Below are 14,608 nucleotides of genomic sequence, written 5' to 3'. Positions count from 1 at the left end.
AGGTGTGGGCGAATCGGCCGAAGCGGATTTGCTGGCTGTAAAATCAAGTCGGCGAGTCAGCTGATGTTCCCCGTGCCGCGGCTTCTTGACAGTCCGAGAGTGCGGACCCCTCGGACTTCGGTACTTGGGGAGGTGAGTCCAGAACCAAGAGCGAGGATGCCCCTTCAGAATGAAACCCCCTGCTAGGGCGGCTGTCCCCTCAGTCGGCTGGAGCTTCGCGGCCCCGCAGTCAGCCCTCGGAATCTCCGCTCCATTGGCGGTATGAGTTCGGTCCTGCCCTGCTCCTTCCATCCCATTTTTGCTGGGGAATCCTTCTTTGATTTCACTCCTGCTTAAAAAAAAAAAAAAAAAAGGGAAAGAGAACTAAATACTTCTGTTGAAACAGGTCTGAATGGTGAACCGATTGAAACTAGGGCTAATGGTTATTATTTACGAAAAATTTTAGCCAAGGCAAAAAGCATTCAGAAAGGTTGGGGGTGGGAAAAGAGGTTGGTATTGAAAGGAGTTCAGTATCGCTGGGAAATAAAGTTTGCACATTTGTGTCTTGGGAGGAGGGGTGCAGGTGCTGGGGGGCGGAGGGGGGGCCGGGAAGCCTGGAGTTACAAGCAGAGTAATTGTAAACTGGGTTATGGAGTTTGAATTTTATTCCGAGACCAGTGGAATGTTATAAAAGTGCCTTCCTTAAGCAGATGAATAACACGGTCAGGTGTCTACTTTGGAACGATTACTATCATTTCAGTGTCGTATTCTGTTTTGTCTCACAATAGTGTAAGAACTGATTTGATGAGGGAGAGCCTAGAGACTGTGAGTCTAGGAAGAAGGCCGACAAGTAAACCTTTACTGGATGTTGACTTTTACACTTTTTTACTAGATTTTCTTCTTTCTGAATAGCATCCAGTTTGCCTTGTGGGATATTTTGTACTTTCCGTTTTCTTTGTGTCTTTTTCCCACGTAGAAATCTTTCCAACACCCATCTCCCCTTCCCTTTAACTCCCAATCTGATCTCGTACAACATCTAAGATCTCCAAGATCACTTCTTGGTCCCTGATCTGTTTCTTTGACTTTGTATTCACCAACTGTTTTATAAATTGTGTTATCTGCCCGCCCATGCATCTCTGCTAAGAATCCTCTCTAATGCTTTCTCCGTGTTCTTTTTCTGTTCTTGAGAACCCTGCCTAGGAATGCAAAGTACTCTATGCGCATATTGTTTTCTTAAATAAAGCTTAAAAGGAACTGTTCTGATTTTAAAAAGAAGCACTTCATTTTCATCACAAAGATGAAAACACAAGGATAAAAGTAGGAAAAACTAAAAATCTGAGTGGCAGAACATTTTCTTAGAAGTGGTACAGCAGTAATATAGTACATCATGGTTTTTATGGACTGATAACCTGCTGCTTTTTTTTTTTTTTTTTGCTAGTTCTATACATATCCTGCCAAAGAAGATGAAGAAAAACAGAGAAAGATTCTGCAACAGAGAGAGGGAATTTGTGTATAAATTCAAAATAGGTAGTCAGTGCTTAGAACTGAGGGTGCCCCTCAAATTTCCTGTTCAAGAGAATGCCAGTTATTTACATGGACGCCTGATGCTGCTGCACAGTTTGCCATGCTTTATAGAAAAAGGTGAGGACTGATTTTTAAATACCACTTTATTATTTTCCTAGAATCTCTGTCATTAAAAGTTTCATATTAGAAAGTATAAAACTAAGAAGCTTTGGAAAGAGCCATAAAATATGAAGTGTTTAACTGCTTTTAAGAATAAAAAGGTGCCCCAGAACTTTGTTTTACTTAGTGCTTTTCCCTATAACCTTTGTAGTTGTTTATAAGGCAGGTTAGTGTAAAAATTAAATTATATAATGAAAAATTAGTTACAAAGTCTGGAGTAGAAATTTTAACCTCTTAGTTGGGTGGATTCATAAGGCAGTTCAGCTATCACTTATATTATAGAATTATATTGCTAAATGCATTACCTCTATAATGATCTGGTTTCAGTTCCTGAGATGTCATGGAAGAGAAAGACTTTAAATCTTTGAATAATTTTTGCTCACTTAAATTCCATAAGGTCATCTGTATTAAACCATTTTTAAAAGTCTATGTTCTATCTCACAGATAAGGAAAACAATTTTATTTGAGAATGTGTTGGATCATAGAAAGTTAGAGTTAGGGGAACATAGAAACTTTCTAGAACAATCTCATTGTACAGATAAGGAAATCTGCACATAAAAAGGTTGAATTATTTGCCTAAGGCAGTGGTTCTCAAAAGTTGTTTCATGATTAGAAGCAGTAGCATCACCTGGAAACTTGTTAAAGTTGCACATTTTTGGGCCTCACCTCATTCTTGCTGAATCAGAAACTCTGGGGTAGCATGCAGCAAGCTATTTCAGTAAACCCACCAGGGGATTCTGATGCATGCTAAAGATTGAGAACCAATGGTCTAATGTAACATGGTGGACAGAACCAAGACTAGAACACAAGAATTCTGACTTCTATCCCAGTGCTCTTTCCATTATATCAGTATCTAAGTATTATCTCTAAAATTGGGATTATAGAGCGTCAGAATTAAATAAGTTTTAATACACTATTCAAAAGAATGTAATACACATATAGGAAACTTTTTCATTTAAATACAGTAAACTTCAAACCCTTGAAATCTGTAGAAGTTTTTCTGTGTGTTATTTTACCTACTCAATTTCAAACTGAAACATCAGGCTTAAGAAATTAACATTTCAAATTAGTATTAAGGTTATACATAAGAGTTAAGAATTTTGACCATTCTCCATGCAATAGCCTGTAATAGTAAAGAAAAATGGTTATGAATTAGTTAAATGATCCCCTAAGCTTACTTTATTTTATTTTATTTTATTTAGACATTGTTTTAAGAGTATAAGCTTGAAAAATAAAATTTCACATTGGAATGCTTAGTCAGGTAAAATGTTCCCTGTTTATGTCTGGATTTTGCTGGTGATGGCTTTTTTTACCCTGTTACAGACTTGAAAGAAGCTTTGAGCCAGTTTATAGAAGAAGGATCCCTCAGAGATTATGATAGAGAGGCTGAAGCATCACTGGAAGCTGTGAAGTCAGGTGAAGTAGATTTACATCAACTTGCAAGTACGTGGGCCAAAGCTTATGCTGAGGTAAGAAAATAGATCAGACTATAAATTTCAAGGATATTCTACACTTTGATAAGGATTTTTAAATTACTAATACTGAAATAGGTGTAAAATCCTTTTTTCTCTAATTACAAAAATATGTTCCATAACATACAATATATATTGATGCTTGAGTGCTTACTTTCTATATGAGGGTGATTGTCTAAGACTCAATACTTTATGTAATGCCTTTATAAAATGAGAGGCTACTTTTGTATCTCTAACCAGCATAGGGTTGCCAGATTTAGTACTTAATAATACAGAATACCAATTAAATTAGCATTTCAGATGAACAACTTTATAGATGAGTAACTTTATAGCATAAGTATATCCCACATATTCTATGGACCATACTTATAGTCAAAAATTATTCATTGTTTATCTGAAATTCTAATTTAACTGGGTGACTGTATTTTATCTGGCAACCCTAAACTAGCAGTAGTAGCTTATTTTAATCTGGTTTACTTTTGTCCTCTCACTTATCCCTGTTAGTTACATAACATTAACATTTTTCCATTTCTATAATATACCTTATTTCATAAAGTCTAAGATGCCATTGGTCATAACACACATCATTATTTATTTACTACTAAGAACACCTCTACCTTTAAACTATGATAGAATGCCAAGATTCCATCAAATATAAGATATATGCTGATTTGGGGGAGCTATAATACGAAAAAATATGTCTTAGAATTGATGAAATATAGTATGTTGAGAGTCTGTTATATGCCAGGTACTGTACTAGGTACTGGGTATAAAATAGTGAGCAAGACAGTTACAAAATGAAATTTACATTTAGAGAGCCAGATACAGAACTAGGTAAACAGACAAATAAATCTAGTAATTGCAAGCTATAATGAATGAATTACATTCCGCTTTAAGGAACTCAGTTCATGAGAATTTGAAAGAAATCAACTTTATAGGGCCATATTTGTTATTCCAAGCAGTTTGCTCTGTGGCCAGAAAGGTTTCCTAGTATTTATAAAAGATGACACTATGTTCATGTATTATTTTAAATAATAAAAAACATAATTATTTTATTTAAAAAATATGTCTGTAATAATTACAATTTAAAGAAACCTAACCTTTCTGCTGATAAAAAAAAAAAATAAAGCTTTAAAATATATTAAAAGAATAATTCCACTTAATTTATTCGACCAATATTTTTGTACGTTTAAAATGGGTTGGGTGTACAGCTGAGGATAAGTCTTTTCCCTCAGGAAGCATTCAGTTTAGTAGGAAAGATACAAAGAAACGCACAGATTGTTGTAACTGTGCAGTCAGTGTTAGGTCAGAGTAAATACTGTGGGATCATGTAGAGAAGTTGGAAGAAAGAGTGGTCAAGAAAGAGTTCTTGCAGAAAGCAACAATCCTCTAGGATTGTTCTTGTTTTGATATAAAATCTGAAAGCAGAACCACTCCTATCCCTGATCTTATGTAACCAATGAGAGAGCTTCCCAAATACTAGGTCAATAAATGCTTATTTGTTTATCTTATTATAAAAATAATTATCATATTTACAAAATTTATGGTTTTACTTATACTTTTGTGCTTTAGCCATTCTAAAAATAGGAATTCGACTATCTTTCAGATTAATGATCCTAACAATAGTAACAATAATGTAACTTCAATGTAACAAAATAATAACACTTTGTACTTATTAATTTATGTAATCACAAGAGTACAGATAAACAGTGAATTAAAATCATCAATATCAATTGAGCAAGTACTCTATTCTACCCTATGCAAATTTAGTAGGTAGGTAGCACTTTTTGTTTTGTAGAATTCAGATTTCTGGTAATGCCAGAATTCTAGAACTATAGTAGCTTGTTCATCTTTATTTATTTATTTATTTATTTAAAATATGTCTTTATTGATTTCAAAGAGAGGAAAGGAGAGGGGGAGAGAGAGATAGAAACATCAATGATGAGAAAGTAATTGGTCGAGCCTGCAACCTAGACATGTGCCCTGACCGGGAATCAAACCCCGATCGCCTGGATCCTAGGTTGACGCTCAACCGCTGAGCCATGCCCAGCGGTTGTTCATCTTTAAAGAATTAAGTAAAGAAAAAGCAAAGAAGCTATTTCTAACAGTAAAATAGGAAATAGTGACAGGAAAATAACTGAGAAGTCCTAACTATTGCTATGCCTGTACCCACTGGATATGTTTGGACTCTCACTGGTGGTGAAAATTATAAAAGCCAAGCAGCTCAATACAAGCTCGAGAAATATGGGAATCAGTGACTAAAAGGAAGGAATTAAAAAAGAAAAGGAACTCTGTAGTAGATTGCAAAAGGGCTGGCAGAGATGAGAAGCTGCAGCTTTGCGGAGATTAGAAGAACCAAAGTATGACTGGCGCCATACTGATAGTGGAGGCAGAAAAGAGTGGCAGATGAGACAGAAGAGTGCTAAAGCGTTTCTGTAACATACATGTCAGCAGAATTTCAGTAACCTTGAGACGAATAATAGCATTAATAAAGAGGCGAAATAACAGAATATTTATAGGAATACCAGTTACCTAGTGTTATGAGGGAATGAGCTCCATTTTCTAGAAATGGATTTACTAGATATTTCAGATGTAACATACTTAAATCATGAAACTTTTATTTTAACCACCTTTTGATGAAGATATTTTTAAAATGTAGTACACACTTCCTTGCTTTATAAGCATGGTTTATTAAATTCAGTTCTAACTTCTTGTTGACCCCAGGTCATCATTGTAAATATAAATGATTATACCTTTATATGATACAGTGAGGCTACAGAGGGAGGCTTCTCTGTCCCATCATCGCAGAGATGTGCTGAATATGCTGCTCTTATATAAGGAATTTTCACTGTAGAGGACTATTATCCCTGATACTTAGAGTTGGGCTTTAATTGATGTACTAGTGTGGTATAAGGAGGTTCTTATGGTTTACTAGGTTGTGTGTGACTGTTAATTCCTACTTTGTAGAGTAATTCTACTTTCTTCTGCATTTCTTTTTCTTGTCTACCATCAGAGGATCTTCTTTTTCTGCTTCTAGTCCCTAAGAACCTAATTATACTGTTTCTTCTAATAGCTACTGTATCTTTTGCTGTTGCATTAGATTTTTTTTAAATGAGAAGTAAACTTAGGTGGGTAAGGAAAGGCAAATAGAGGACTCATTGACAAAATTGTGAAGTTGGCTCTTTATTTTTGGTGGTGCCCTATCTTCATTTCAGTACTGTTCTCTTCTTAGTTCTCTTTGTATTGATTCATTCAGCAAATGGGTATTGAGCATCTGTTATATATCAGATACTGTGTTAAGCACTTGGGATATAACAACAAAATAGACACAGTTCTCACCTTCACAGAGTTTACAGTCTAGCAGGGAGACAGATCATTAAAATTAAATTCACTGGAGTGTGGTAGGTGCTTTGAGAGGGGGACTACAGGATGCTATGAGAACACAAAGCAGGTGCACCTATTCTAGTCTAGAGAACTTTGGGAAAGCATCCCAGAGAAAAGAGGAATTTGGTTGAGACCTGAAAGATGAGTTGGAAATGGGCAGGTGAAAGGTGTATGGTGGGGGGAGTGGAGAGAGAATATCCTAGGCAGAAGGTATAACATATATAAAGGCCTGAAGGTGAAAGAGAGCCCATGGCACATTAGAAAAACTGAAAGAAGTTTGGAATGGCTAGGAAAGAGTCTTGTGAGCCATCCTGAGTTTTGTCTTGAAGCTCAAGGAGTTTAGCAGCGTCAGAGGAGTTTAGCAGAGGAGTGAGAAGACCATATTTACATTTCAGAAGATCCGTGTATTAGTGTGAAGACCATTTTGGAAAGGAAAAATTTGGAGTAAGTTAGAAGACTGTTGCAGTTATAGGAAAGAAATGATGAAATCCTCGTCTAGATAGTGGTATTAGGGATAAAAAGATAACGAATTATTTTTTTCATATATTTATTTATTCAACAGCTACTTTATGCGGGTCCTGTGCTACGCTTCAGGGGTATATCAGAACAGATTTGGTCCTTGTTCTCATGTGCTGGCAGTGAAAAAGAGAGTTAACAAGTAAGCGCATGACTAATTCATACTTGTAAACATCTTATAAGGAAATAAGTGGGGTGCCAACAGAGGGAACTCTGAAGGGGGAGAGGTGGGATGTGAGAACCTAATTGATATGGGTTAGAGACCTCTCCCCTAAGGAGGTACCATTTAAGCTCAAACTTAAAAGATAAAAAGATCACTTACCCAGATTTCTGGTCTGGACTACTGGGTAAATGTTGAATGGTGGCTCCATTCATATGAGGAGAGGCAAGTTTTGGCATAAAAGTGATGGCTTCAAAATGTCAAGTGCCTATAAGACACCAAGTGAAGAGGTCTCATAAGCACGTAACTATATAGACCTGGCACTCAGGAAAGATGATTGGACTAGAGACATAGGTGTGGAAGCCATTCATATATAGGTGAATTTGGAAGTCATGGAATAAATGAAATTGTGCAGGGTGATTATGTAAAATGAGCAGATTAGATGCCTGGACAGAATCCTGACAAAATCCTATATTATAATTGTGTACTGACTCACTTGTATCTCTACTTGTGGACATCCTGGAGATGTCTACTTTACTCTCTATTATAGCCCTGTATCTAGCACAGTGCCTGCAAATAATAGGGCTTTGGTATGTTTTCAGTGGATGGCAAAAAATGGATAAGTGAATATACAAATAAATGAACAGACACTAGCCCTTAAGTGATAAGCAGAGGAAGAAGAACCTGCAAAGGAAAGAGGAACTGGCCAGAGATGAGGAAAGAAGGCAAAAGTTTATGGTTTCATGAAGGAAAAAAAGAGGCACCAAGAAGGAGGAAATATTCAACAGTGCCAGGTGCTGCACTGAAGATCAAGCAAGGAAAAGACTCAATAACATCCATGGGATTTACCAAGTAACCTTATCTGTGCCAAGATCATTTTCAGTGGGGTTGGTGGGGGCAAAAATTAGATTTCAGTGACTATAAGAATGTGGGAGTATGGAAGTAGAGAGAATGAATGTAGATAACTTGAGACATTTGGCTATATAGAGAAGAAGGATGAGGCACTTTAAGAATGGGAAACCGGTCAGAGGTTTGGATTTTTTTAAGATGGTAGAGATGAAGACTAGAGGGGATAGAACCCAGAACTCAAGTAGAGAACTAGTCTTTAGTGGGGTGGGGGACACTTCTTTCACCATAGCAGAAAGTAAGAAGAAAAGGGTGGATATAAATTAAGAAAATTTTGCTACTTTGGTAGCAGAAGTTGAAGATATTTTTTTCTAACTGCTTCTACTTTATCGAGAACTAATAAAGACAGGACACCTTTTGGGATGATGTTGGGGACTGATGAGATAGTTGGATGCTTGAGGAGAGAACTGATCAGAGAAAGATAGGATTGCTGCCCTGGCTGGTGTGTCTCGGTTGGGCATCGTTCTGTGCTCTGGAAGGTTGCTGGTTCCATTCCCAGTCAGGGCATATGCCCGGGTTGTGGGCTCGATCCCCAGTAGGGTACATGCAGGAGACAGCTGATTAATGATTTGTTTTCACATTGATGTTACTCCCTCTTCTTTATCCCTCTCCAAAAATCAATAAAAAATAAGAGAGAAAAAGAAAGATAGGATTACCATGCATCATTGAAGGGAAAGGTTAGTCACACCAGTCCGCCACCATAAACTTTAGAGTTTTTGTAGTTTTTCTGCCGCAGCTCTCTACAGCCTGACTGTAAGATTTAGAGTTTTTTTTAGGTGGGCAAGAGAAAGATACCAGTCAAGGGAATTGAGGATTTTGGCAAGACAGAGGTTGAATGCTGGACCATGAAATGTAAGCTACATAGGGAAGAAAGGGAAGCTAGGTGTGAGCTAATGGCTGATAAAAAATGAGAAAGTAGAAGGGTCTATGGAGTGGAGGTCCTGATGAGGTTGAAGAACCAATTGCCTGGGAGTTACTGAAAGAGAAATCTTGGTTGGAGAGTATAGTCAGAGACTGAATGAATTTTCAAGGTTGAGTTGTTCCTAGTGATAATACAGAATGGGTGACTAGGCGGAGTGAAAGACTTACTAAAGATAAGGAGTTCAGGAAAGTAAAAAGGCAAGGCATGGGATGGGTTATCCACATGTACATCCAAGTGATCAGGGTTGATGACAGGTTGTGGGGCAGGGGGGAAGTGTGTGAGCTTAGTGCCAAAGCTTTAAATGAATGAGGGTGAGTGACAGGTTGTTAGATAACCATGCCCTTAAAGATAAGGGATGCCAAATGGTTTGAGCCTCAAAGAAGCTGACCTTTATGGCAGAATGTGGACCAGGTGGAGAAATAATAGCCTGGACAGTGAATACTTTTCTCTCAGCAGGCCTTTACTCAGTGCCCCATTCCTCTCAGCTGTCACAGTCCCCTTTCTAATATCATCTCTCCTGAGGCAATGGGGGAGGGGGGAGTTAGGTCAAGGGAAAACTCTATATAAATAGTGCTTCTCATATAGGTAGCTTCTACCTATTCTTAAAGCTTGCTCTGGGCTGAGTTTTCAATTGATGATGCAAATTATTACAGGTAACTGATATGGCTAGTGGGGTTACTTCATGTCTGGTGTTATGGACAGCCAGGGAGATCCCTATGATCTTGCACTGGCTTCTTCCTACAAAATTTTAGCTGAGACTGAAGTAAATTTTGAACTGAGTTTAAGTCACATGGGCTGGTTATAATTCCTAGAGCAGTGCCAGGTTTAAAGATATGGAGCAACTATCAGAATGTGGTCTCAGGTTTTCAGAGACACAGGGTAGATAAAATCCATGTCCTAGATTCAAGTGAGTCATCTCAAACTCTTCCCTCCTGATCTGGCAATTGATTGAAGTATAAGTGAAAGAAAACCAGGGGGAAAATTTTACCTATTGATTGACCAAGTTCAAAATACCTGTTTTTATGATTTATACATTTGCTTTATTTTTAAATTAAATTATTACTCTTAGTTATGTTATAGATTACAGTTTTTAGTATTTTCATTGATAAGAAAAGGGAACAATTTAGATTTTTCTTTTTTTACAGTTGCCTGTCTACAATGATAAATAATGGAAAACACATTGAAATCTTTGTGTAATTTCCACTTTTGCCATTAAATTGTATTACCCTTGACAAGGGACTTCTCAGCATGTCAGTTTCCTCACTTGTAAAGCACTATGTCTGTCTGATGTGTTAAGACATCACATGTCTGTGGGACAAGCTTCTGTACCTCCCTGGATGGATTTGTATGTGTGCTGAGGGTATCCCTATGTGCCTCTCTCTGTGTTTCTGTTTTTGTCGTTTATCAGTATTTACTCAGTCTCTTTACCATTTGATAGCTGCTGTTTTTATGTACCTAAAAGCATGTGTACATTTTAAGAAAAAAGCAGAATACTAGAAAAAAGTCAAAATAAGAAAATTGCATGTTTATTGGGTTTTCAAAGTCGTTGCCACCATACTTTGGACCACATAGGTAACCTCATTTTCTAAATATATAGCCTACAAAACAGTTTTTTAGCAATGTATTTTTTAATAGTGAAAAGTTTTCCTGATTATGTAATTAATACATGCAAATTATTATAATATAAAGAAAGCAAAGCTCATCAGCAATCCCACTGTCCTGAAATAGCCATCATTAGCATTTTGTTGATCATCCTGTGTATGTATGTGTTATTTTACAGATACTGGATTATAGCATACTTAGTTTTGTCTTTTGTTTTTGTTGTGGACAATTCCTATCTCTTCCTCCACATTAGCCCCTCCGCATCCCTGTCTCCAGGTAACCCATATTAACAACTTAGTTTACATCTTTTAATTTTGTGTGTGTATATTCAGATAGTCCTAAATAATCAATATATACACATGTACAAAAATGGAATCATAATATACATACTTTTCTAGTAGTGTGTTAAGTACAAATCCTATGTCATGTTTTAAGAATGTCTATGTATCATTTGTAGACCACATTAGAGCATGCAAGGCCTGAAGAGCCCAGCTGGGATGAAGATTTTGCAGATGTGTACCATGACCTAATCCATTCTCCTGCCTCTGAAACGCTCCTAAATTTGGAACATAATTACTTTGTTAGTATCTCAGAACTGATTGGTGAAAGAGATGTGGAGCTGAAAAAATTACGAGAGAGGTATTTCAATAATTTCTTGCATTATCATAATTGTTACATTGTCAAATGTGGTGGCCTGCAAATTCGTTTTTATTTTGTTATGAAAGTGAAGAACAAAATGGGAACAATTCTTTAATATTAGAAATTAATTTTCTTGTGTGTTTAAATCTGTAATTTCAACTGGGACATCCTCATAGGTTTATAAAACTTCTCAAGTGATTTACCTAAATAAATTATGGTGGCTTTACATATTATTTCTCATAAGAGGAATAACTTACTTCTGTTAAAGATTTGCTTTGTTCCAGGCACTGTACAAAGTGCTTTGGATGCTGTTTTAGTCAGTTCAGGCTGCTATAAGCAATACCATGGACTGGGTAGCATGAACAACAGAAGTTTATTTCTTACTCCTGGCTTATAGGTAGCACCTTCTTGATGTGTGCTCACATGGCCTTTCCTCACTGTGTGCTCCTAGTGTGTCTCTTCTAGAGAGAGAGCTCTAGCATCCCTTCCTCTAATTCCATTATGAGGACTTCAACTTCATAACCTTTTCTAAACCTAATTACCTCCCAAAAGCTCTACCTTCAAAATCCATCACATTATGGGAGTGGGGTTAGGGTTTAACATATGAATTTGGAGGGGACGCCAACATGCAGTTCATAACAGGTACTCTATTTCATTTGATCCTTACCACAACCCTACTATTATACCCATTGTACAGAGGAGGAAACTGAGGCTTAAATAAGTTAAGTAACTTGTCTAAGGACAAGCTAGAATTTGAAACCAGGAAGTCTAAAGCTCGTAAGTGCTGTATCGTACTACCTCCCTGTTCAGAACCTATTTAAAACTGCTGTGACTAAGTCCATAGTCTCTCTCAGTTCTTTTTGTAAGCTTATTTACGTTAGAGAAAAAGCAACACACTAGTATTATTCCAAGAAATTTTTATTAGATTTGAATTCATTTTGTATGAATTACTTAGTACAGTATGTGAACTGTACTAAGTGTTTTTATGATCCTTTTTTTTTTCTTCAGAGTAAGTAAAAAATTGCTAGCATTATTTATTTTAAAGCATACCTTTCCAGACTGCTTCCTAGTAATTCCATAATTGTAGTAATAACTCAGGACACACTTCTAGATAATCCATTTTGATCTAGCTGATTCTAATAACATTTATTACCTTAAAAACACTTATTTAAGACTTTAGGTATACATGGCATTAAGATGATTTTTTAGTGTTGCTGACTTAAAAGTTCTTTGATTATGAAAGTGTATTAGTAACAAATTGTATATTATGAAATCAGTCCCAAAGAAGTAAATTTAAAATGGTATACTGTTTTGCTTCTGGCCTTCATTAGCTTTGCATTAGAAAACTTTGGGCCTAGTAAGATAATAATGTGTTAATTTGAAGGTTTTCATAGTTAAGAAAACTTAAAACACAAAAATCATAAGCAAATAGATTTAATCATTTTTCCTGTTGGCTACTGTCTTATTACAGCATTCTTATTACATTGCATGTATTTGTAAATTTTCATAACAATTCTATCCTCTGGATCTTTTATTATCATATCTAATGGTATTAGAACTGTCTCTGTGTCAAAAAAAAACATGATGTTTTGAGACATTTGCCACTCTTTATGGGTTTGCTGACTGGCTGCTTTGAGGCAGTTTATTTTTTTCTAGATGGGATACCTGCAGTATGGGTAGTTGCTACCATGTAAATAGTTGATTTTTTTCTTGTTCTTTATATGTAGCTAATAAAATTGCTAATATAATTTTTAAAATAAGAACAAAGATCAGATTTTTTAAAATATATAAAAATATAATTACCTAATACTAGTTAATTATCTTCAGTTCAACTTCATTCATTTGATTTTTTTCCTACCAGGGCTTCAAATAATAATCATTCTGAATCTGTTCTTGGATCTCAGGTTTTCTAGGACTGCAGTCATTCTACCTATTTAGGTATATTTAAAAATTCCGAGCTCAGCCATCTATAGTTTATGTCAGTAGCCTTTACTTGTTCTTTTATTTGACTGTGAGCTCCTCTAAATTGTGGCCCACTTTGCTGCCTACTTACTACACCTTCCAGAAAATTTCAGAAGTGGCCATCAGTATGCTATGACTGTTTACCTTTTGGGAAGCTGAATTAACTTACTAATTTTCTGCATTTACTGGAACTTTATACTTTTCCCCCCCTATCTTGGAATAGTTTGGTTTATGTTAATTTTTGAAATGTTCTTTGGCTACACTTCTTGATGGGGCTTTGCTTTTTTTTCTTTCTAAAATATAAACACTATTTGAATACATTCATTTTAAAACCTGTTTTATAGTTTGTCTTTCACATATCCAAACTGTTAGCTTGAACAGGAAAAATAAGCTATGTTCCTCTTAAGGTATGTAGTATCTATCGCAAAGGTGAACAGTATACTTAAGGTAAGTTGGAATTCACTGATATGTGGAATTTTACCCCCAATTTTGGTGCTTAATTCATTTATCCAATTCATGAGCAGAAGTGATACATTTTCCTATTCTCCTTTTAATTCCATTTTACATCTTTAAAAAATACTTTCTAAGCACAGCATAAATGCAGTTATAATGATCGTTTTTCCAAAGTGTGTTCAAGATAATGTACAGGTTGTCAGAATTGTCATCCCTGACATACTGAGCCAATACATAGTAGTTTATCTGAAATATAATAAAATTTCCTTTGATCTTAATCATAGAAAATATATACTGTATTATTAATACAGGCTGGAGCAAAAGTAGGTTTATAGTTGTGAGTACACGAAACATAGAATTTATTCTTGTATTATTATTCATTAATTATTGTATTTTTTTATATGAACAATTGTAACTACTTTGCCCCACCCTCTATATCATTAGTTACTGTGTTTCTGATACATTTAGGGTAAAATAAATTTTCATGAAATTTTATTTGTTGAGTTCTTATTTATTAGTCTTACTTTTTCCTCACTGGATATTTGCTTCTTTTGGCAAACCAGTTCAGGGTATTTTTTTTAATGTAAAACTGGCAGTGATATTTTTTATCCACTAGAGGGAACATGTGTAATGTAAAATATTAATATATTCATATGGAAGTTTGCACTTATAAATATTTGGCAGTTATTTCTGTTTCAAATAAAAATCTTACTTGCCAAAATAATCTTCACCTGACCTCTAGAAGTTATTAAAAAATTAATGGGGCCACCTACATTAGATTTAAGTGGGGGCTAAATGGTATCGAATATTTAATACTAGGAGGAATATATAGAAATGTGTAAATGTATAACGTATGAATGAGTTTCATTTATCATATACATATAAGTATCTTAATCAGTTGTTATAAAGAAGCATAAACTTGCTTCTAAG

At 35.6% G+C, this 14,608-nt stretch overlaps 1 protein-coding gene across 3 annotated transcripts in view; it reads left to right on the top strand.

The window, feature by feature from the left end:
* The first annotated feature begins 26 nt into the window (after positions 1-26).
* FERRY3 (FERRY endosomal RAB5 effector complex subunit 3) overlaps positions 27-14,608 on the top strand; it is a 40,704-nt gene continuing 26,122 nt past the window's right edge. For 2 of the 3 annotated variants that reach the window (XM_016215266.2, XM_087814486.1), the window contains exons 1-4: positions 27-132; positions 1,418-1,620; positions 2,986-3,131; positions 11,082-11,263. In XM_016215266.2, coding sequence (XP_016070752.1) covers positions 1,443-1,620; positions 2,986-3,131; positions 11,082-11,263 — 506 coding nt within the window. In that variant the 5' untranslated portion in view covers positions 27-132; positions 1,418-1,442. Of the gene's footprint in view, positions 133-156; positions 260-1,417; positions 1,621-2,985; positions 3,132-11,081; positions 11,264-14,608 lie in introns of those variants that run through there. The other variant, XM_016215267.2, reaches the window with a different exon arrangement.

This window comes from Miniopterus natalensis, chromosome 2, assembly GCF_054644295.1.
Source record: "Miniopterus natalensis isolate mMinNat1 chromosome 2, mMinNat1.hap1, whole genome shotgun sequence".
Lineage (NCBI taxonomy): Eukaryota > Metazoa > Chordata > Mammalia > Chiroptera > Miniopteridae > Miniopterus > Miniopterus natalensis.
Note: the sequence above shows the minus strand (reverse complement) of the source record. Positions and strands in the feature narration are given on the sequence as shown.